This window comes from Fistularia commersonii, chromosome 19, assembly GCF_037954325.1.
Source record: "Fistularia commersonii isolate RoL2024-O1a breed Wild chromosome 19, RoL_Fcom_v1.0, whole genome shotgun sequence".
NCBI classification, from domain to species: Eukaryota; Metazoa; Chordata; class Actinopteri; order Syngnathiformes; family Fistulariidae; genus Fistularia; species Fistularia commersonii.
The window spans coordinates 10,215,560-10,240,000 of NC_141302.1; the positions used below are offsets into that span (position 1 = coordinate 10,215,560).

Sequence of the window (24,441 nt, forward strand, 5' to 3'; positions counted from 1 at the left end):
CACAAGAAACAACACTAATTCTCTGTTCCCCCTATAGAGTCCAATAAGCTCATTTTCATGACTGTTTTGCACACTTAGAGCTCTTTGTGAGATGAAATGAGCCTATGATATTTTCTCACACACCGTTATATCACACACACAGGCTAGGGACATTTCAAACACCATTCCAGACCACCATGTTTTAGTCTAAGATTTTGCTCCATGTGTTTGAATATGTGTGCGTGTGTGGTTTGAGATGAAAATCAATTCGAACTTTCGTTTTACTTCTATATTTTTTAGTTGATTAAAATGTTAAATTTAAACCAGAACATTTTGGGAGTAGTTTTGGTAGCATATGACACATATAAATTGTTCTGTGAGTGTGTGTGTCAGTCGGACTGTGCTTACTCAACTGTAAGTTTCAGACACACACGCTGAATAATTCAGTTTTTCATGTCTTGTTGCTATGGTTGTCTGTGAAATGGCTGCTTGAGCCAGTAAATCGCAGATGCACACTCCAACATGCACGCGCACGTGCATGCCTCTATGAGCCTGTCGACAGATGTGAAGGCCCCCAGTGTGCAGAGCAAAGGGGAAGATAGACCGACATTATGAAACTCTTCCCCTCCTCACTTCGCACATCTATTATTATTCAGTTTTGTTATTACCCAGTGAGCGAGGGTGCCCCAGTCCCCCTCCATTCCCACCTACCCCCCCAAACTCCCAACCCCCAGCGACACGGGAAGGGCAGGCTGCGAAAAAATGTGACCCGTTTGAGGCTAATGGAACACCTTGAGTGGGTTTCAGTTCCGTCACAGCCTGTGGATGCACTTACATTAGAAATTCCACCTTGGGTTAAATCACCCAGCAGTTTCCCAGAATATTTCAATCACAGAGGAGGCAGAGAAAATAATTTTCAAACAAACAAACAAACAAACAAACTTTTATCGAATACAGAAAACTGGCTGCTTTGTATGCAAACTGAAATCTAGGTGTGAAAGGATACCACTTGACATTTTGCACATTCAGATGGAGACTTTCTTTTACTGTTGTGAAATAGTCAGATGGGTATTCAGATAAGTGTTTGAAGCGGTTGGGCCCAGGGGCACACATGCAAGCAAACACACACACACACACACACACACACACACACACACACAGACATACAACACCAGTGTGTATGCAAAAACAAAGTGCTGCACAGTGAAAAACAGCCTCCAAGATAAAGAGTCCAAAATGATTAGCTGGGGGGAGGGTGATAGTGCACAATAAGCCACGTGAAAGGCCAAAAAGTTGATGGGGTAAATGGATGAGAGGTTTGAAGTGTGTGAGAAAGAGCGGATGAGACACACGCACACACAAATAGACATCCTCCTGTCTGATGGCCCTTCACAGGGCTCCGAGCCCGTTAATGGGGAGGTTTGTGGAAAGTTAAGGGGAAACTGGTGGGTGGTGATGGTGGGGAGGGGGCATGGGGGTAGAGTGAGTGAATTTTAGAAAGAAAGAAAAAAACTTTTTTTTTTCTTTTTACTCCCGGTTGAACAACGTCGGATGCGCTAGAGTCCAGGAGGCAGAGAGCGCGCACGCACACACGCACAAACGCAGCTCCCGTTGGGAGAGAGAGAGAAAGAGAGAGAGAGAGAGAGAGGGAGCGAGCGACGTGGGGCTTCTCCTCTTCCTCTCTTTGTACTGAATGAAGAGTTGCGGCCGGCTGTCTTTCCTCTGAGCAGAGTTCTCCTGCCGTAAATAGCCTGGTAAGCCGGATACACTCGGCGTCCCTGCGTGTCTGTCGGTCCACGCGTGTTCTGGAGGCGAATCGAGCTCCGCCGGCGTCCCTTCGGAGCGAATCAGGACAAACAAAAGCATCAAATCATCCGTTTTTGTTTGTTTTTTTTCCCGCGTGCCGGTGAAATAAAACCACGGCAAAGTCGCACGTCCACGGCCGCTGCTTTCACCGACCGCACACCTCTGGAGGAAGGAGTTTTTTTTTTCTTTTCTAGTCTCCGAAACCCCGAGCGAGCATGGCTGCAGTGACGAGCCCGGAGACCAGCCCCCAGCCCCGGGTCTATTTCCAGACGCCGGCCGGCGCCGCGGAGGAGCCCGAGACGCCCGTTCGGAAGCAGGGACGCGTCACCGTCAAATACGACCGAAAGGAGCTGAGGAAGAGACTCAACCTGGAGGAGTGGATTATCGACCAGCTAACGGACCTCTACGACTGTGAGGTAAAGAAAGACACCTCCCAACCCCCCTCAACGATAACCCGATCCGATACCGATCGAACGTATCGATCAGGCGGGCCCTGCTAAGTGATAACGCGGTATTAAGTCGGGGGATCGGCTCCGATGGGAGCAAACTGTTGACAACGAAGCATCAAGGGGCCTTCTGGCCTAGCTTCATTTGTTTTACCCCGAGAAGGTGGGCCGTGCGCTCGTTCATGAGGTGATAGAAGCGGGAAACAATGAATGACTTATGGGGAATCATGGCGGGTGGAGGAGCCCCCGCCCTCCCACCCACAGGTAGCTCGGGATCGACTGTTCCGCTTCATAGTCAGATCCCGGAACAGGGCAACATGCTTGCTTCTGATTGGCTGAAGCGGTTGCAAAGCAACACCTGTGATTGCACTCATCAAGTATCTATTAAGGGTTGCGATTGGGTGGATGGGGGTCACCTATGTTCACACTGCTGCTGACACGACACAGTTATCCAGCATCAATTCTCAGAATTGTAGTTGAACTGCATGACATTGATGGAAGTGTGGGTACAGAGGCGGCTTGGAAGGATGAGGAGGTCCAGTCATACATCTTCTACGGCTAGAGGGGAGTTCCTGTAATTACACCCATCCTCCACGCACACGCACACACACACGCACACACACAGCTCGAACTGCAGTGGTCATGACAGAGCACATACTGTCAGTGTGAGCTTACTTCGCCAGCACGCATCAGACCCCTGAATCCGATGGTCATACACGGAGGCCGCTGCTGCCGCAGCCTGGCAGCAGCTGCTGGCGTCAGTAGGTAGCAAGCTCAGGAGCTCATGTCAGCGCGCGCTGAGCTGGCATTGACCCACATTCTATTCCTAGCGTGAGGAGAACGGTGTCTTAAAGGGGTTTGGAGAATTCAAACCCGAGGATGGGTTTCTGCTTGGGGGAAGTTTTGATTGGCTCATTTGAATAACTGTAAACTTTTGTTACTTCCTCTTTAACTTACTATCTTACAGCCATTCCAACAGGTCCCCTAAGCTGCCTCATTGATCCCATTGCCAACTTAGATAAGGGTATTTCATACCTGTAAAATATGTATCAGAATTTAAAAAGAATATCTCAGTGGACACAAACAAATCATCAGGAATTACTGCTGAGTCATGTTTGCCATCCCTGCAGACAAACTTTCACATCAATGTTCTAGATTTTTTTGATTTGTTGTTTAGTTGACTGTACGTTGCTTTGATGTCACATTGTCTAATGTCAGCCATTTCATTCAAGATGCTAATGACACAATGCTGCCAATGTGTTGCCTTACCTTAAAACTAAATTGTTTACTCTACACATTACAGCAATTTTCAAGCTTCTAAATTTAAACATCCAGCATGATCTTTTAAACATTTTGACATTGACAAAGTCCGACTTTAGATTGTGCCATGTAACAGATTTTAATCACCATATGTAAAATGCACATCTTTGTCTGTTCCTGACTGTTCAGTAGGATCACGTGTTAAAATTAGCTATAGTGCTGCCACATTTCAATTTGGCTGACGCTGCTGCCTAAATGTCAATATCAGCCTTTTTTGCGTGCTGAAAGACTTATCCTTCTTAGGCCCAGTGACAGCCTTCTGTCTGAGATTTTTGAATCTTACAGCATTTTAATGCTATTATAAAGTGAAATGTATACTGCTGTATACATAGTTTCTAATATCTTGCTGTCTGGTCTGCTGAATGACTCTAACATGAAGTCCTGCAGTTACTCCTCCAAACACCAAGCCACTGACCCTGTGCGAACCCTTGATCTTATTGGATTCAGTCATCCTAAGATAGAGCTCCAACTTTTATCAGCTGATACAAGAAAGACCTCATGTTGTGCTCAGGTGGGGTCCCACTGATCCATTTTATTCAGGGCTCGAGTTTACTGAGTAAATACTGAGCTTGTTTTGTTTCTTATCAACATTTTTAATAGCAACGGGATGTTTTTGAAAGTTTGGGAAACCCCGCGTGAGCGCTCTCTTTCTCCAGTATACAACGGAAACTTGAGTGCCAGTTAAGGTGATTAAATTGTCCACAGAGGATTTCAAAATCAATGGGATTTTGATTATCTGCCACTCATGGATTATTATTTGACGGTTTAATGCCCCGCACAGCCGGAAAACTACAAGTGAATGAGTCAAAGGGAAAATTGTTGTCATTCTATGTTCCGCTAACGTGCATGATTCACCAGAAAACAAAATAGCATATTGCTGTTTGTAGACTTCATTTGAAATAATAATACTTTGAGTGCACCTTGACCTCAAGGACCAGTACTGCTTTCTCAACGCGGATTCCTTCGTCCTCACTTTGCATCCATTTATCACTCTATACTCCGCAGTGCCTTTCAGTAATGCACTGCTGCTTTGTGAAAGCGAGCATTTTTAAAAGCAGGACTAACAAAGGGGCCAAAGAAGCTTCCGCTTGGACGCAAGCGAGTCTGTGACTTCTGGACTAACCAGAGGCTGCCTCTTCATGATAATGTTAAAGTAAGAATAAGATTGATTTGACTATTTCTGACAAATGTCCCTCCCGTCTAATGACGAGGGCATTCGTTCGCAGCCGTTCCTCTTGTTTCATTGTCCAGATCCACTCCCCATTGTGGCTGAGAGACAACAAAGAGATGAATTTACAGTTGCTTCACCGGTAGACATGTTGAGCCCATTCAGAGGGAGGGAATGTGGAGCACATGCTACGAAACAGTGTAACCAGAGAGGCAGTCCAGGAGGAGAGCTGATATCAGGGGAGCCCTGCTCTCTGACAAAAGACTGCCAACACGTGGTGTAGGATTTTACTCATTTCTGTCTTTCATCGCCCACGATCCATTAGTTGCAGTGTCTTTCCCTCCTTTCCTCGCCGTGTCTGTCTCACTCTGACTCGTGCTTTGATACTCCTCCTTTTTCTCCCTTGCTCACTTGGTGGCAGATTTCTGCTGTTAATAAAAATACGTCTGGGGAATTCATAATGAGCTGTTTGCCCATTCATGTAATCGCTTTAAACCTTCGACAAGCAGTCAGCCAGTCAGACATTCAGCCGACTTGTCAGATATTCATCCAAGCACTTGGTCACTATATCAGTCCCGGAGTTGCTATGGGTAATCACAGAGAGACTGATACCATGGCAACTAAGCTTGATAAGTGCTTATGTGAGTTAATCATGCAGTGGAAGCAAAAGTTGTATCCATTTAATCAAAGAAATGGCTTTGTTGCCAAAAAGCCTCCAGTTTCATTAGTCTTTGTCAATGCAGGATTATTATAAGAGCCATTCAGGTGTTCTGTGTGCACGGTTTTAAGTGCCTGCCGTTGAGGGATTATGTAGTATTTGCTTTGTTCAAGAAATACTCCCAGGTTTGGCAACAGTGACCAAACAGGCCTGCAATTTTCAGTTCTTGTATCACCAAAAGAGAATAAAAACTTTAACTCAGTAGATTGTCCGGCGACCATGCTGACAGTCCCCGACCATTTTCTGCAAGCATTGTAAATCTTATTGTTGGCCTTTTTACATGGTATTTTCCATGTGGGAATATTTTACCACTGTTACTTCTGGCTGTACCCCTTTACACAAAGAGCCTGCAATTTCACAACAGAATAATCATTGCTTTATCAATTGGTGGTGAAGGTGTGAAATGGTATAGCATTCAGTGAAAGTGCAAAGTCTTGACAAATAGTGAAAACCAGAATTAATAATGAAATTATTAATTTTGCAAGTATATATTTATATATGTATAATATCTAGTTTTGACACGATTAGATTCAGACGCCCAAAATGACCCTCCATCACATTTATTAAAAGTCTCATAAATTTATACAAAAAGAATTGTCCTGTGACAACATCTGCTTCCCCCCCTGTTCAGTCTCTTGAGTATTTTCAGAATTTCGAAGCTTGCCAGCGGTGCAGTATAACCTTAACGACAGTGTAAAAAGGGCTTAAGTGTAATCATGGTGGAGTCAACACTGTTGTTGAATTTCTGAAAAAAAAATGGGGGGCTTGTGTTTGGTTTTGAAACCTCACTCATCTGGCAGGAAATGTTGGGACTTAGTCCTCAGCTACGCAACCACACGAGCGCTGGTTTCTTTAAGGATGTCTACAATTTCTGTGCCGTTACTGAGCCGACATTCTTGTTGCTGGCTTTTCATACGGGGTGATTAGTCAGCTTGAGCTTGCTGATGGGAAAAGAAAAGTGGGGGTTACACTCAACCGTAAAACTTTGCTTCTGGTAAAAATGGTCAAATTTCACATTGGCGTCGGGCTTATTTCCACGGTAACTGAGTTGTTAAGTGTTTATTTGTCAGTAAAGTGGTCCCAAGTGCTGTTCACAAGCTATATCCTCATATACTGCAGCCCGACACAGAACTGACCAGTAGCTTCACAGTTAACAGTACAGAATGGGCGGCCCAATTCACAGACGCCAGGGTACTACGTGGCCGCATGCGTGCATATGCACACACACACTGCACAGACGCGCACGCACATAGACACGCGTAGATGGGCTTACAAGTGGGAACAGAGGCATGATTGGTGAGCAGGAATGCAATAAACGGAGGAGGGGGAAAACAAAACCAGAGGGGGAAGAGAGGAAGGAAAAAGGTTGGAGCAGGATGGCAGAACGATGGAAAGTGTTCTGTGACATGTGTCTGTGTTTTTGCCTGTTCTTTCAACTTAAATACAGACAGTTGCAACAAAATCCTTCTAACTGTACAGTGGTAGGGATACAACCATGAAACCAACTCAGTGACATTTGTCAGCGGAACCAACAAAGATAATCAAATGTCCTCACTTCTGATGAGGTTTTGTGTAGCACTAAAGTAGCAGGTCTACAGCAAATAGTCCCATGAGTTCCGTGTTTTCACTTCTGCTTTCAAAGTATTTTCTTCATGTCAACACTAATGAAGATTTGAATGTGTTGTCATTCATCAGTCACATTTAAGATTAGTATTAGAAAACTAACACAGGAATTTAAAATGTTTCACTTTTCACACTGTATATGGAGAATTTCATTTTGTTTTTTCTTGAAAATCTACTGAAAGGTTTGAATCGGGAAAATAAAGATGTGCGTCATTATGTTGTCGTGTTACCAGCTCCTGGATCTCGTGTGGAAATTGTGGAAAATAACCGCTGTCCGAGTTTGGGTTACACACAAGAACCAGCACAATTCCTGGGATGGCTTCTATAATTTTGTCATAAATCTTTAGCATTTTATCATAAATTGGCCATGAATTCATCTAAATCAAGTTTCCTGAAATTGTAGAGGAAAAAAGCATTCAGAGATTTCCCACGCCGCCCCCAGAGTTCACTTCCTTGCCGATTAGTGTCATCTTCTCGTCGAAAAATGTTTCGTAAAAATTGGAGGACTTGAGTGTGGCCCAAATTTTGGGATCTGGATTTCTTTAAATGCACGTCATGCTGTGTATTAAATAAAATAAATAGTCAAACAGACCTTCAGTCCTGAATCACCCTGTTCCTGATTCTGTCCCTTGTGACCCTACGGTTAGGTCATATCTTGAAATGTTGCAGATTCTGTCAACGGACCCAGGTCACAGGAAGACCATTTTAAAAGACGAAATTTTCTCCTCTCTGGTCTTAACCCTGAAGTTAGTTGAGCCTAAACCATTTGTCTGTATAGATGGCGCAGCTAGAAAATACAATAACCCAGCATTTGTAAATGTTCTGCCAGTGTGCTCTCTTCAGTCGAGAGTTCTTCTTGAATACACTTCTACCATAGCCTATGCTGGCAGCCACTAAACAAACCTGAACTAAAGAAAGAGAAAAATAGAAACGGCTGATTTTTTTCATTTGTTTTATCACCAAAAAAGAAACACCTGTTGCAAAGCAGCTTCTGGCTGCCTCTAGCTGCTAGTGCAATCGCAGGTGTGATTAGGTGATTAGGGAACTACAGATTGATGATAGTGCCAGGTCTGTGTGAACAGCTGCAAGGTCAGCGCTCTGCCTGTCTGGGATGATATTTGTCTCTTTAACTGGTGCAAATACTCAAAATTACACGTATGTTGGGTTTGTTTAAAGATCTGAATACCAATCAGTATAACCCTGCCTCACCCAGCGTGCACAACAAGAAAGACTACAAAGAGTGGTTGTTAATGCAGCAGGAGTGAAAGACTCCAGTGTGTCTTTGTAGACCCCTCCGAAATGCACGCGCTCACAGACACACATCATGTTAGGTTGTGCATGTGGTTCTTTGCTGGTCTGTCGAGGGTTTAGTCAGCATCTTCCGCAGTCTTGATCATTTGAGCGTGTCAGTTAATCAGGATAGCCAAGAGTACTGTGAGCAAAGGTGACTAAGCACATGTTTGGGTCAGTGTCTGAGTACGATCGGAAGGAAGGAATAAAGGCCAAGCACGAGGAATGAACAGAGGGATGGAGGGTTGGAGAAAGACGAGGATGTGAGTCATTCAGATAAATGTTTACGCACATTGTCACAGGAAGTGTGTGAGAGACAAAGAGACTCACTGCATAAAAGTATAAACATCAACAAACCACTTTCTCCCCCAAACACACAGTTCATCATAATTCACACACACCTACACCCACACAACATATCCTTGAACTTCCAACACGTTGGAAATATATTCAATATATTTTTTAAACAGAATTGATGATACAAAAACCCCTGATGTGTTCAAATGGTTCAGATCAACATATGATGCAACAAATACAACTGAAAACTCACGAATGTTTCTCCTTTCATAGGAATGTAAAAAATTACAACACTTCTTTGTATCATAGTTTTTCGATCTTTACTGTTTAAAGCCAAGATTGCAACAATAGTCAGCAACGGGTGTTTCAGGCAACTTTTTGATCAGATTTATGTAACTTTTAAATAATATCAGGTCATTTAAAAGTATTTTTCACCTACTATATTACAAATTTTCATGTCCATCCGCTAAAAAATATATATTTTCTGAATGTCTTTGAGTGTTTACCATTTTAAAGCATAATTTGCAATAACTTGCCAATACAAAATACTCTTGGTTTTAGAATGCACAGGGCCACATTTTTAACCTAAGGTACAGTGGAGACACAGTGCACAGGTACACAACAACATTCAGTTCTCTAAGGCTACTGATTGAACTATAAGGGAAGTTGATCAGTAGGCCAATGCATCATCAGCATACAGTTTAACTCTAGCTGTCCTGTCTAGATATGAGGACTGTTGGCAAAGGGCCACAGTAAAACAGTTTGGGTGCGTGTGTCTTTTGGATTTTCAAGTGTTTTCAACAGAAGGAAGCAGAAGTGTTGAGCTTCGGCACCGGCTCAACTCGACAAGCTTGTCTTTCCAACCCATGTCACACAGGTTAGACTGTCAGCTGGCTGTGGCAGCTTTACGAAAACAGTTTCAAAAATACAATCGAGGTATGTGCGGGGGGGGAGACGAAGAACAGGGTGACAGCTGAATGGTTCAGGTCCAATTATTGGCAGTACCCTGTCTGACATTCACGGGAAGTGCGTAGATGAAAGCGCTCTGGCTTCTCTTGCCCCCTGGCTCCCTGGAAGTTCTTTAACCATTACTGTCCTCTGCTTCCATAAACTTACTGACTTATTGACACCATTTTTAGTCCACATCAGGCACCAATGTTTAAGATATAAGCCTTTTAAGCTTTAATTTTTTTAAGCCTAATGAGCAAATAGCTTACTGTCATATTACATTTAATCTAACGACATATAATATACTTAATGTAGTACATAAAAGAATAATGGCTTAAGTTTAAAATAGCCATAATTTTTATCACGGTGATGATACAAATGCTTACAATGACAGAAAGAATCAGCCAGGAGTTCTGTTTCCCACACCTATAATTTAGCAGCTCTTCCATCCTGTCACAAGTGGTCCCCCCCAGCTGTGCAGCCTGCCTCCTCAGTGTCACATCTTCTTTTTCATTTACTGACAGTTTTTGCACTTGTACAATGCTTTTATAATGCTTTTCTTTTCTTTTCTTTTCTTTTCAATAGTTTACATTTACACGACCAAATGAGCTGAGTCAGTGATTGCAGACTGAGGCCCTCTGTGGTGTTGTCACCAGATTGAAGATTGTGATCTAATTCAGTAACTGAGAAAGGAGTTCAGAAAATACGTCAATCTTCACCTAGCACAGTGCTAACAGTTCATATCAGTGCTTATTTCTACAATACATTAGCATATGGTTGTACTGGGGAAGTACTGGCACCTTTGAGTATAAAAGTGATTACATAGGCCGCTGCATTTCTATTTGTAGCTCTGAGGTGCTGTTGCTATTCTAGCACTTTAAAACTGACAATATATATTTACTGTTTGGAGACACCCATTTAGTGGTCTTCCCTTCAAAACTGTGTAGAAAAAGAAAGCAGTAGCCATGCTGATACCTAACAGTCAGGGTCAGTTCTGACAAAGACTGGCTGTGGAGTCGTTATCATGGTGTGTATTTATAAGTAATTCCTGCCGTTGGACTGAGGTAACGCAGATCCACTCAGGAGTGTATTTGCTCCCATGAGGGCCTTTAGAAGAGAAGCCAAGTTGTGCTATTAGTTAAGTGTTTTAGAGCACGCAGTATGTCTGTGCATGGTTTCATTTACATTCTTTAAAAGGCCTTTGTATATCATGCGTTGATGGTGTCAAAGGAGTCGTGCACACCGACGTCCCTCAAAATTGATGTTTAAAGAGACGCTGGTTATGATTTAACATTTTAATGACTAAGCCGAGGTCACTCTAGGTTTTGTCCAGATTACTGAAGAATCTGATAAGTTTCTCAAGAGTGTGATATCCAGTTGATCTGCCGTGTGTGCATGTGTGTGTGGGAATCTTATCATTTCAATCACAGCAACTCAAGTCTGTTATCACTTTCATTCAACGATAGATTAAAACATCCAAATAAGGAGTGTGTGGGTGTCGTTATTCTCTATGACACCAGAGCCACTCCTCTGTGAGGTGCTGAAACCTGAGTGTGTGGACTGAAGTCTGTCCAAGTCAGACTGGAAATTAATACCAAACAACACCCAGTAATGCAATCATTGCCTTTCCAAATACTACTTTGTTGGTCTTGTCTCTCTCTCTCTCTCTCTCTCCCTCCCTGTATATATAATTTTTTTCTAATAAAAATGAATGTACAAAATCATACAAATAACATAAGTGAGATCAAATTACAATATCACTGCATTTCATTTTGATGAAACTCTCACTCTATATTGGATTATATGAAAACTCCAATCCCTGTGTTTTCCCCACAGCCTACCAAGCAATACAAAATATGTTTTGTTTTTTTTTTTTGCACATCGTCACTGTCTTAAGTTAATTGCTTAAGTCCTTTTTGCCTAAACCAATCCTATTCAACTTATGGCTCAGTTTTCTGTATTTTCTGAAAAACTTGAAAAAATGACTGACTGCATTTACAATAAAAACTCCACCATTAAAAAACATAGGCTCAATATTCATGATCTAAATCTTGACAAGACAAATGAAGCAACCAAGCCCAGCAGTTTGTCAGTATAGCACGCAGGTGTTGTTTCGGCCCCATATTTTGTCAAGCTGTCATTGCCACGTGATGTAAAACCTAGGTTACATATTATCAGAACATGGCTGGAGTCATGAGAAAGGCCCGTGTTGAAAACAGGTTTGTTTAAAGTAGCTGTGGGAGGAAAGTGATTAAAGGCTAGAGGACAGATGGACCGTCAGCCGGCAGGAGGAGTGCCTGAAATAGACTGCGTCTGCACAATTGAGATTATTATTAAAATTTAGCAGGGGGATCTAAGTAGCATTTTTGTTGGTCTCTGTCCACTGTAAGTGTGATCTTTACTGAGTCGCCAGCTGGATTACAGTGAAGGAAAAACACAACCGGTCAATTCCTTCCTTACTCAATAAAATGGATTGTTATTGAATGGCTGGTCACATTTATCATGTGTTTACATTAAAAACCTTTCGGCAAGTTTGCTGGAGGGATAGACCTAGAGGTTGACAGGAATGATAGGAAACTGCTGATTCATCAAGAAGGTCATTGTTTTACTTACACCATATCATGAGTCACTTAACAAAGCTGTTGAGCAATTTAGTTATTATAACTCTGTTATTTAATGCTTTGATGGGCTTTTTGTCCACGACATTCAGTTGCTACACTAAATCAAAGTCCAACAAAAAAATCATGCTGGTTCTCCTTAAGTCTATATTTGAAGCAAGGTACCAAAAATGACCCTGTATGGTTTTTCTCGTGTTTAATGCTTCATGCAGTTGGGACATTGCTAAGCAAGTACTGAGAAATCTAGAAATTGAGGATAAGCGGTTGAAAGAAATAGCCTCATTCAGAGTTGTCGAGCCTTTTAACGGGTTTAACCTTCCACTGGGTGTCTCGCTGTTCTCTGCCATGTGTCCGTTTTGATAATCTCAAATAATCTTTGGAGATTTTCATGCGTTTTTCATCCTGCTAGTGATTGACAAAACCAAAGCATGAACCGATTTGATGGTGTCAGAGGTCACACCATCAAGTGATGCACATGAAAGAATTATGATGTTCTCTAATCTTTTGAAATCCATACAGATTATCCAAGTGGCTGAAAAAGAGGGTATGAGAATAAATTAACATGTTTAGGCCGGGCAAAAAAAAAGAAAATTGATTTCTCATGTTATAAAACATCCCCAAATGATCCTGCAGTTAAATGAATAAGTAGAAATGGGAAATGAACAATGCATGTTGGCATATTGGTTGTCATGCTAGTGCTTGCCAAGTGTGACATCATTGTAATCTGCTGTAATCCTAGTTTGTATGCATTCTTTTTTTAATCTGCCTGTAATCTCAATCTTAAATCCAGTTGTAGTGGTAAAGGCATCTTTGGCCCGAGCATCTGTGTGTGTGTGTTTGTGTGTGTGCTTGTCTTTGTGTCTTCTGGTTTACAATGTTTCTAGGTGTTTTCTGATTGTCACTAATAAATTGCTTTCAGAGGAAATACCAGTTTGTATGACCTGCATGGGTTACTTTTTCTGATTACCACCCCCAAGAAAAGATCAGTGATCGTGTGTGTGTGTGTGTGTGTGGGGGGGGGGGGGGGGGTATGGTTTAAAGTGGGCCCTTGAGATGCTGTCTGTTTCACATATTAGAGATAGATCCGTGAAGGAGAATTAAATTGGAGTGGGAGGGTGAGAGAGTGTGCGAGAGAGAGAGCTGGCAACCTAACACTGTCCATATGTTCTGTAACTTTCAGTGACTTATAGTTTATTTGCCCGATTGTTGCTTCAGATTGGTATTGATCGTATGGATGTGCTTAGACTTGAAAAGTATGAAAGCCAAATCGGACCCGTGACTTTTGGTGTGTTCCTCAGATCACTTTTCAGTCACTCAGAAACTAAATATATCTTACAGTCTTTTGCTTGACAGTACCTTGGCCCTCCCTATAAACTGACATTTCTGATTTTTGCTGTAGTACCTAATATTTGTTTACAAAGCAGATTTTGCCTTTAAAGGCAAATATTACTTAGAACCAAGTCACACTAAAGTCTAGATCAATTAAAGGTGAATATTTAAATGAACTAAATTGTGTTATAAAATTAAATTGTCCTCCCAGTAGCAAGATGACCTAATTATTCTATAAATAGTTAAATGAAATGCTCGCAGGATCAAATTTTATAGGCAAATGCATTTTAATGAGCCAAAACCTTTTTAACACAGATTTGGGTATGGAATAAAACAATTCCTCAAAATACAGTGCATTGAGGATACAAAGTAGTTGGTATGCGAGAGGATACAGAGAATAGGGTTAGATGGAGAAGGTTGGTTCGCTGTGGCGAGCCCCGAAGGGAAAAGCCAAAACTAGAAGACGAGATGAAGAAGACACATTCTAACATGCAGATTATTACGGTGCCAAATGGAAAAACCAACACGGAGAATATTTTAAGTGATGTGCTGGATGTGTGTTGCCAGACAGTCAGCCTGTGTCTGCACACTGTTCACCCACTCCGCATTTGACTGATTGGTGATATAACAATGTAATTATTGTACTCTGTTGAATAGCATTGTTTAGCTGTGTTCAGCAGCAGTAAGTGGGAAATGACTCGTCAAACTTTTTATATTAATATGGGGTCTGAAATTGCTGAACAGCCGGTCAGCAGCAGCCTGCAGGGAGAAAGCGGCTGATAGTGTGGGCAGACGTGATGATATAGCACCGCTCACCTGTACTCAGAGTTTGATGCAGTAGTTGAGCTGCGGCCCAGGTAGGATGGGGGAGTCTTTGCCGGCAAGTTTCCCTGGGGCCCGTTGTCCCCACGGCTGTGCTGAGAGGCTGCGGAGCAGACACGTTCAGTCAAAACACAGAAACCACTGAAGTGTTGGCTCAGACCAAATAAGCCAATGTATGAATCATTCAACCATGCAGAGAGCAACAATGACTGCAGGCAGCTTTTGAGGTTCAAGGTTGGGTGATGTTCCTCTTTTTTTACTTTCCAAATCAATGTGTGTCTGCTTGTATCAGTTTGTGTGTGCGTGTGTGTGCATGTGGGTGCTATGTATGTGATGATGAGTAGGACAGTGCTGGGTTTTACCTCAAAGATGTTACATACAAACGCAAAGACCATTCCTTTATCAAGGTTTGCATGTGTATGGTGTTGCAAATTTAAGATATTCTGTCTTAACAGGTATTAAATGTGACCTTTGCATTGAGAGGAAACACATTAGTTTTCTATAAATTGAGACCGCAGACAAGCTCAAATGTACAACTTTAAACCTTTTCAGACATACTGTGGTGAATTGGACCTGAATTTAAAATTAAAAGTTTGAGAAGTTGTCGGGCTCTGGCAGTGTGGATGTGACAGTGCATGAAATCGTTCTTAATGGTTGTTAATCTGCCATTCATTCGAACTGTTTATTCCTATTAAATGTCAGCTGAAAAGTTGTAAGCATCAGCCACCAAGACAGCTGTTAAACTAACTGGGCTGATAGCGTCTCACATTTCTTCCCCACCCTGTTGCTCACAATAAGTCACTTTATCATTTTGACTGCTGATGACCTAGACATGAAAGCGATCTGCTTCTTGACCTCCATATTAGCTGTAAGGGCATTTTTGCCAATGTGCAAAAAAAAAAAACCTCACACCCAACAAAGACCAACTACAAAATGAATTACTCATGTGTTGCTCATAGGTGAATAAAAAAATCCATTGTAATTCGACATGAGTAACATAAATTTTGTGTTAGTTCTCAACACTCCGCCTATTACCAGAGATCTCTTTGGTTTATATTATGCATATGCTGTTGTCACCTAATTACAGAGTAAGAAGCAGAGAAAGTACTCTTCCTGCCTCCTGATTATAGTCATGAGTGTTCCTTGGCATCACGTGAAGATACAGCCTGTTTGACTTGGTTTTCTCCTGCAGTTACTGCAGAAACAACACACACAAGTCTGGGAAACACTATGGTGCCCGCATCCATCAGACTCTGGCTCTGGTTCCTTTTTCTTTCCATAGCAGAACCTTCTGCGTCTTATCTGCTCCGAGATAGCAGGAAGGCTGACGGGACTGCAGAGTCTAAACAGATGGACAATCCGGTCAGATGGACTAAATGAGCGCGACAAGTTTTTTTTAGAACGGTGCCATTGGGAAATGTGTGTGTTCTGGAGATCCATGAGAAGATAGACTCCATGTGACAGACATGTTATTCTCTGGCTGTTATTGCGGGTGTTTTGCCTGGAGTGCACTTTATTTTCACATCATTCAAAACATGAGCTAGAATTCCTCCCAGGGGAGGTGGGGGTCCATTTGATTCATTCCATTTGATTTCATATACAATGAAGATGAAGATCGACCAAACACAAAGTTGCACAATAAAACACTTGGGGTTGAATGAAGCACATTGCATTATATTAATTATAGATTGCTGTAAGGTGTGTGCGTTGGGCCACATATAAATCGGAAGCAGCAACTTGCCACTTACTTTAATTGTGGATCAACACATTCTCCCAGCCAGACTCTTCCCACAGTGAGCAGTCAACAACCCCCTCCCCCGCTATCTCCCGGTGTCACGTGCTCGGACAGGAAGCAGCAAGGGGGCTTTGACATTTTTAACCCCCTCATTGCTGAGGAAGATAAGAGACTGAAGAGAGTAAGTGTTTTTGAGATCACAAGACATGCCAGCAAGGACAAGCTCACTATAGTGTGCATGTTATTAAACAGTAAAAACTGCAGATACCTGATAAGTAAATGAGCAGTGGGGAGGAGGGGAGATAAAAAGCAGCAGGTGATAGTGACAGAATCAATCCATGATCCCCTCGCCCCCAATAGCCCCTCGGTGACACTATCTCTCTATAAATATATTCTCTCAGTGGCGGACAGTGGTGCCCTGCCTTCAGCAACGTGGCCCAATGTTCAACTTTGTCCTTTTGCACATTCAGAGAACATGAGATATTAGTTCTTCGGGTTGAGGAGAGTGATCAAACAAGTCAAAAAGATAAAAAAAACAACGAAGGGGTGAAAACAGGAAGCCGATGGAAGCTTGATATTTTTCCACGATGGCTTGATTGTATGTGTTTGTGTGTGTATGTGTATGTGCATGTGTGTGTGTGTGTGTGTCCATCCTTACAAGCGGGTGTATGTGTCTATTTTAACCAGATGACGGAAGGCTAAATAGTCACAAGGTTCTCATGAATTGTCTTACTGGTCATTAGAACTGTCAGAATTTCAGTCCCCAAAAGGAAACCTCTCTGTGTGACTTGCCAGTTCTATATTTTCTTTCCCACCAGTTAAGGGTTTACTTTGAGGTTCTGCTTGATGTTGTGTGTTTGAAGATCTGTCATGTGGCCTTGTTTGTCTTGTGGGGTCCAGAGTCGCAGGGAACACCAACAACACCAGCTTTACCCTTTTGACCCAGGCGTTCAGATGGAGTGTCAGATAAGCACCATGACTCCAGACTCACTTTAGTGTTTGAGCTCTTGTGAAAAAAAACAAAAACAGTTTGCTGCTTAGCACAGTCTAATTATTCACCTCCAAAGCCGTTACATATGTCAGGGGCCGACTGAAGCCACGGCCCAGGGTATCATGCGAAGGCTTCTCACGAAGGCTACTCACCAGCATCTTCATGACTTAGTGTACGTGTGGGACAAACAAATTAGTGATGGCTCAAAGAGGACAAAGCTTACATAAGAAAAAAAATAGCTGTTCAAGTTCTGTTTTTCTCTGCCGAATCTACCGGTGTTTGTTTAAAACACATGCTTGTGCATGCAAGCAATGTGTGAGCTTGCTAATAAGCTCCTCTGAGACCCAGGGAGCTGCAAGAACATAGAAAGCCCCATCTTGTGAATCCTTACACATATATGATTATGCAAATCTTTGCAAAGTCATGTTTAGGCTTTAGGCAACACTATCCTGAACAAAGCAGCAACGAATCTTTTGTAAACAGCCTTAAACACACACAAGAGAAGTGTCTGCATGGGTTAAAAGTTTTTCTTTTTGTCTTCTACATGGATGTTATCAGACTTCCTTTGCTAATGTCGAATCACAGACCTCCTGCGTAGCGTCTCTTGTTCACTCTCTGTACTCGGCTCTTTGTTCTGTCACTTTCTTATTAACATTTGTCAGCGGGCAATGTGATGCACCAATAATCAAATAACCATCTGTTGCCTTAGTTCTGCTCTCAGCCAATCTTCCCCTCACTTCCCATCAGCTGACACAGTATCTTCACCTCCAGCCACACTTCAACCCTGTCTGCTCAGCATTTACATGCCCCCTCACTTCTTTCCACACCTTTATTTGTGTTTGTGTGTCACCGTTGCAAGAATTCCTGCCTGCTTCGGGGTCAAAGAGTCCTTTTGTACGCAAAGTAAAGTTCAAAACTTATTGTACGGGATGAAAGTGGTCCTGGCACAGAGCTGAAAGAGTCATTGTTAAATTGGTTTTATTGTTGATTTTTATCACAGTGTACATTTTTACACATTGCCTTTCTTACCCATCTCTTATTTTCTCGAAGAGACTTTTCAACAAAATTTAACTAGAAGAATTGTTCGAGGGTTCTCAATGTCATGAGAATTTTGCAAAACAACTACAATAAGAAAGTTGTCGTCTGTTTAAGAGCAGAATTAATGGCCCTGAGGTCTGCTTCAGATTACTTCCTGTTTAAAGGGAGTTGTAGAGCTACGGCTGTTAAGTGTTTGCTCACAGGCAAATTTTACGGTTTCTGTCAAAATAATAAAGGGTTTGGTCAAAACCTGCTCATCATGAAAAGACTTCCAAGATAAGATCTGATTTGAGTTGTTATAATATAAGTAAAAATGACTAACTGAATGTAATCATTAAATAACACTTTACTTACTATGAAACAGAGCAGTTTATTGTGTCTACTGAGACAGTGACCCTAGTGTTCCAACCCAGACTCTTAAGAGCAAAGTCCCATTTTCGCTCTTCAGATGTCTAGTGAAGCATCTTTGAGCGAGTCAGAAGTCTGTCCTTTGATATGCCCGCATCATGATTTCTCCTTAGGTATGTGAAATCACATGTCTGATACACAACACGAAAACATTCACTGATCTTCTCCCCGGAGTCACGAGCATGAATTTGTCTCTTAATTTATAAAAGTGATTGTAAACATGATGTCATCAATTTAACAGGAATTGTGTTTGTTTCTTTTGCAATTTTTTGCTGTTTTTCCTGGGAGTTTCTGGCCCTTTTTGGTATTTTATTTGCATATCATCAAGGGTAGACTGACAGTTTTTCAGGCAGAATCTGGCTCATAAACTGAAACACTATATCAGCCCTGGCCTTCATGTATCACTGATGCAGAGGAAAGTGATGTCACTGTCCATGTTCAAGCCCCAAGTGTGGAAAAAAATGAGCGCTAGGACACAGTTAGGTTCGCCTTCAGCCTGAGGGGTGTGTGTGTGTGTGTGTTTGTGTGTTTGTGTGTGTGTGTCTGTCTGTCTGTCTGTCTGTGTGCATGAACCCAAATGTAAATAAATTGTCATTGTCATACTGTACCTGTGTCCCTATGCCAAGTCAACCAGCCTGGAGTAATATTTTAAATTGAGGACATGTGGACACACACACACACACACACACACACACACACACACACACACACACACACACACACTTGAAAAAATGTCAAACTCAAAAGGAGAAACCTCATATTGGTTTGGCAGTTGTGGCAGTTTGTTCCATGTAACATGGAGCTGCAATGTCTAGTGTTTGATTCTGGCCGAAGACATTTGTCACATGTCAGCCTCTCTGTCTCCATCTTTATCTCCTGTGTCTCTCAACAACTGTAATAAACAAGAGGCAGCCTGGCACACTAAGGAGTGTGGTTTATTGTGTCGCGATCGACACGGTATCAGTTGGACAGACGAGTCAAAACATGCACGCACAGGCGGAAATGTGAGTGAATGGATATATTGTTCAGTGCCACGTGGGCCACTTTTCCTTCTCCTTCCTCCATCCTGTTTGCTCCCGCCATCACTTCCCTGTCTGGAACTTCCTTCTCCTTCTCCCTGGTTCTCTCCATATCCTGCCCAGCCAAAATATTGTTTGTGTCTGAGTAGCAGGCCAGGCCATCAGCCGTCCTGAAATCTATTTTTTACCCGTGATGTTTGTGAGGCGGGAGCGGAGATAAAGGTCCGTTTCATCTTCCGTTTTTAAACCGGCTGACCTGTAGAGTTTCTTATTCTTTACAGTTTGGTTACATGACTCTCCTTGGCTTTTGCCCCAGTTCTTTCCCTACACACACACACACACACACACACACACACACACACACACACACACACATGTTTCACATAGATCAAATGAATTGGTGGTGCTGTGTGGTAGTGGAAGACGTGCTGTGTAATCCTTGTTGGTGGCCTGTATGACCTACTTACACATCAACAATGAAACATTAACCCTGAACAAACAGTCTTGAACAGGTATTGTATACTATTTTAAGCGACACACTAAATCAGTTGGGTTGACTTGATTAATGTTTGTTGAAGGGCACAACTCACCAGTTTGACTCTTTGTCAAACTCCCCAAGATTCCAGTTAAGTTTTTAACTTCAACGTAATGTCTGAAAGTGGATTTCCTCAAGGTTTTCTCAGCATAAGAATCCTCTCTAATCCTGACTCTAACATTGTAATTCACAATTTCCCTGCTCTATCAGACGCACCTTTCAAAATGACGAGCAGCAGCAGAGGTTGTTCGTTGACTGTGTCATACATGCTATTTCAAGATTTAAAGCCCAAAAACAATTAGCTCTGCCTCCATCTTTACTAGTGAAATAAAGCCACAATTTGGACACTTTCGGCCTTTGTTGCTACTTCCTGCAATAAAGCCTGAGATTTATGTTATGTGCAGTGAACAACATACTCACAACAACATACTGGCACCAGTGAAAGTAAGACTGCCAAAAGAAAGTACTATAGAATTCAGGGGATTGAATTTGGGACAGAATTCTTCAATAATGCTCACACACAATAGATAAGACGCCATAACCAGGGGTACACCCTACTGACACCAGAAAAGATTGCGCAATGCGAACAAAAGTCCATTTTGATAAGAATATTAAACACTTCTTGTTGTTGACCTACAAATGACACAAGGTGTTCATCATGTCTGAGAGTGCTGAGGAAAGTGTCATTCATTTTATTCTAATGCACCGAGTCTGTCATGGATTACACCCAACTTTAGCCAAAGAAGCCATAAAGGCAGACATCTATTGATTGACACATTTTTATCATGATATCATGATATTGACTATTTCTGATGCTCTCCTCCTCCGTGGGCGGTTGGAGATACCTCCTCTATGTTCTTGGGTGGCAAGACTTAGTGAGATCAAGTAAAAATCCAGCCCTGATTTACTACTTAGCCTGTCTGAACAGAACGCTGTGGCAGAGAGGATACTGCCAACTCCTTACAAGCACAAAAACAAATATATGCAGTCCTACTGTCATTACATTACATTATACATCATCATATCTTCCGACCCCTTGGTCAACATGAGGTTTTTAAAGCAACTTTTCGAAACCAATCCTTGTCTTTCCTGTGGTTACTATGATTGGCCTATTTGCACGTGTGCTTTACTGTGCACATCATGTGTGCACACAGTAAGCACTTATGTTTTTCCTGTAAGGGAGCTGTATCTGGCGCTTGATCTGGCCAAGCCCTGCAGCTGCTACACAGCCCCCAATGAGGCAAATTATACCAGTCCCAACACACACACTAACACTCACACACACACTAACAATATACACAACACGTTCTCATACCGTCACATCTCATTCTGCTTTACTTTGCTGGACGCTTCCAGACAGACAATCTGTATGTCTCCACCTGAGCATTGTTTTGTGTCATGTGAATCAAAATTGAAGCTTGTCAGGGAAACTACTACTGAATTTTAAGACTTATAGTTTGGTCAATTTGCCCACTTAATCTTCACTCTGTCATGCTGATGATGCTGATGTTCACTCGTGGTTGGGACTTTTTATCAATGTAGTGCCGAAACAAAAGATTTTTGAAGTATTTTCCTCTGTTCACTGAAAGCTCACACAGTAGATCATTTAAAAAGAAGTAATGGAGAATAAACAGACAAAAAGCGGTTGGTAAAGGACAACCATCTACCATCCAGCCACCCCTGATATCACAAAGCAGGTTCATGTCTGGGTTGTCTGGCCTCAGTGATGCATAACTGGTGTCACTAAGCAGTTTATCGACAAACTCATTTGACTTTGGCCGTTCAGATCCATACAGATGTGATGATGCAGTCAAATCATCATCAGGGTCCACTGGCAGGACAAACCTCCTATTTATACATCACAACCAATTGCCTTCACTCCACTCCAAACCCACAAGATAGCAACAGCTTCCACATGGAATTGTTGATACGTTTCTGTTTTGCTTTAAATAACACTTAAAAGGGCAGGTTGTCCACTGATAAGAACAAAAGTGAAAAAACAATGGTTTGACAGAAACTAAGAAATTGAAACTGAGACGGTGTCAGTGAGTTTCATCAAAATCAGTCGAATCTCTTTGCACAATCTTTCATTCCTGTTATCCACACGATCCATTCAATCTCTCTTATTGTTGTGCGAGAGAAGAAGCTCATGGAAGCTGCACAGAAACCCCATCTTTTAATGATATTTTTGTGTGTAATTACAGGGTAACGTAGCCACCAAGCAAAAGTCTCACATTGGTGTGGGCTCCATGTTTGAGGGCGAGGGTTAAGGCTGAGCTTGCTGCCAAAACTTTGAGGCTATAAGTACAAGTGCTGTGTGCAAAAAATGCCTGAAGAAAAGACATTAATGCTTGATATAATCAATCAGAGCCAAATGTTACATTTATAATTTACCAAGCTAATTAGTAGTGTGGGATATGGAGTCTTCTTTTTTTCAACTAAGCAGCGACAGTGGTCATACTTTATATTATGGATCCTTGTCCTATTCTCACACGCAGTGGGAAATCTTGTTGGAAGAATGAAAGATACCAGGAGAATCTAGGTTTCATTTACATTCGACATTATCCTTCTTTTCAGCCATATTTAGAATTTTTCATACCGGCGCTAATTTCAGCACATGGGAAGAAGCTGCCCAGGATGTCAGTTCAACATCCGAAAGAATCAGTGAAGCTACAGACATACAATAAGACTGACTTTAGCTATGTAATGAAATTTCAATGGTGGGGATGGAACCAACAAAGTACTAACATCAGATGCTAAGACGTTTCGAGGGCCACGTGCTTCTGGAAGGGTCAAAGTCACACGGTGGGCATCTTTCATGCAAGTCATCTGCTGATAATGTTAAATTTGGTTAACCAATCAGAGCTGACGTCAGCTGCTAGACTCAGCGGACTGGCATCAATGTTATAGTACTGATCAAAATGTAGTTCAATTTTTATTTATTATTTGGTTTTTGTAAAGTCAGCACTTCCAGGAAGGATGACTGTGATTTCCATGATCCAATATGGATGGTAGTCGGGAGCAGGGTGACATCGGATTGAAGACGCCAAGCCAATCTCTGAAAACACGCTTTACGGTACTAAATGCTGCTTATTCATTTTAATTTGGGGGATTATTTTTCTGAATTCCAGGATCACCTCAAGCCCACTTTGACGTGTTCCACAGTGAACTGCCTCTACCAACCTGCTGCGTTTGCCAACATTTCTAAACCCAGATCCCATCTGCAGCCAACAAAAACCCCTCCAGGCTCCAGACTAGTTCACCAAGTCAGTCTGGAAGAGTTTTTTCGTTTTTTTTTTTTTTTTGGGAATCCGCTCTTGTGATTCTTCGTTTTCTTTGTGTCTCTTCTCTAAAGCCTGTCTTCTGGGCTTTTCCCAAAATCCCTCCCTCTCCTGCCCCGCCTCACTCTCTCTCCCCTTTGGCAGGCTACTCCTCTCAGCTGCTCCCTCTCCTCGATATGGTCCTCTAACCTCCTACCTTCCTTCCTTTCGGCACTCCCTTCCCCCTCGCAGATTTTCCACGCTCTCAAATCAATTTCAACTTAGCTGCGTAAAACCAGTATCACATTCACTGTCCATTATATCAAACAGCAGGTGGAGCGTTACATTCATCCTGTGAGTGTTAATGGAATATAATAAACATGGAAATTGATATATAATAAAACTGAAATGGAAAGATTGGATTGGATGTGCTTTGGCACGAAGGTTGCTTTGTGTAACAAAATTGAGTTCACCTTCCAATAAAGCACGCTCACAATGGGATTATGTCAGTTTAAAAAGGAGTGACTGTGTCAAAGGTATGAAACCTCCAAAATCTTTCTTTCCTCGTTTTATTGCTGACATGTTTCAACCCTCACTGTATGCAGTAGCACACGGAGCACACATGTGCAAATCAGTCTTTGTGTCTCACATTTAAAAGTGTGTGTGTATGTGTGAGCGCCCATAGCTTGTTCAATTACTGAGTGTATTACACCTTTAAGTTAGTGTGTCTGAGTTGTAGTGTTGCTGTTCTGCAAAAATGACAGCTGATGTGTGTGTGTGTGTGTGTGTGTGTGTGTGTGTGTGTGTGTGTGTGTGTATTTTTGTGAAAATGCACTTTTATAAAATTGGTGCCAAAATGCAGTACTCTCATCTATTATTTGTGAACATTTTTTCCACATTTATCTTCATCCCTTCTTACTTTGTGCGCGTGTGTGTGTGTGTTACTGCTGACACTAAGTCTGTCTGTCACCTTCAGTCTCTATCTCACATACACAGGCTCTCCTGCTCAAAAGTAAATCCTTGCACACACACATTTCATAATTCTTTAATCCATATGTGTATGAGGTGTGAGTGCAGCAGAAAGGGTGTCT

The 24,441-nt window shown here is 42.1% G+C and overlaps 1 protein-coding gene across 1 annotated transcript in view; it reads left to right on the plus strand.

Annotated features, from left to right (window-relative positions):
• The first annotated feature begins 1,452 nt into the window (after nucleotides 1-1,452).
• The window catches only part of ppp1r14bb (protein phosphatase 1, regulatory (inhibitor) subunit 14Bb), a 28,574-nt gene continuing 5,585 nt past the window's right edge, over nucleotides 1,453-24,441 (plus strand). The window contains exon 1 of the mRNA XM_086165736.1: nucleotides 1,453-2,201. Coding sequence (XP_086021862.1) covers nucleotides 2,001-2,201 — 201 coding nt within the window. The 5' untranslated portion in view covers nucleotides 1,453-2,000. The remainder of the gene's footprint in view (nucleotides 2,202-24,441) is intronic.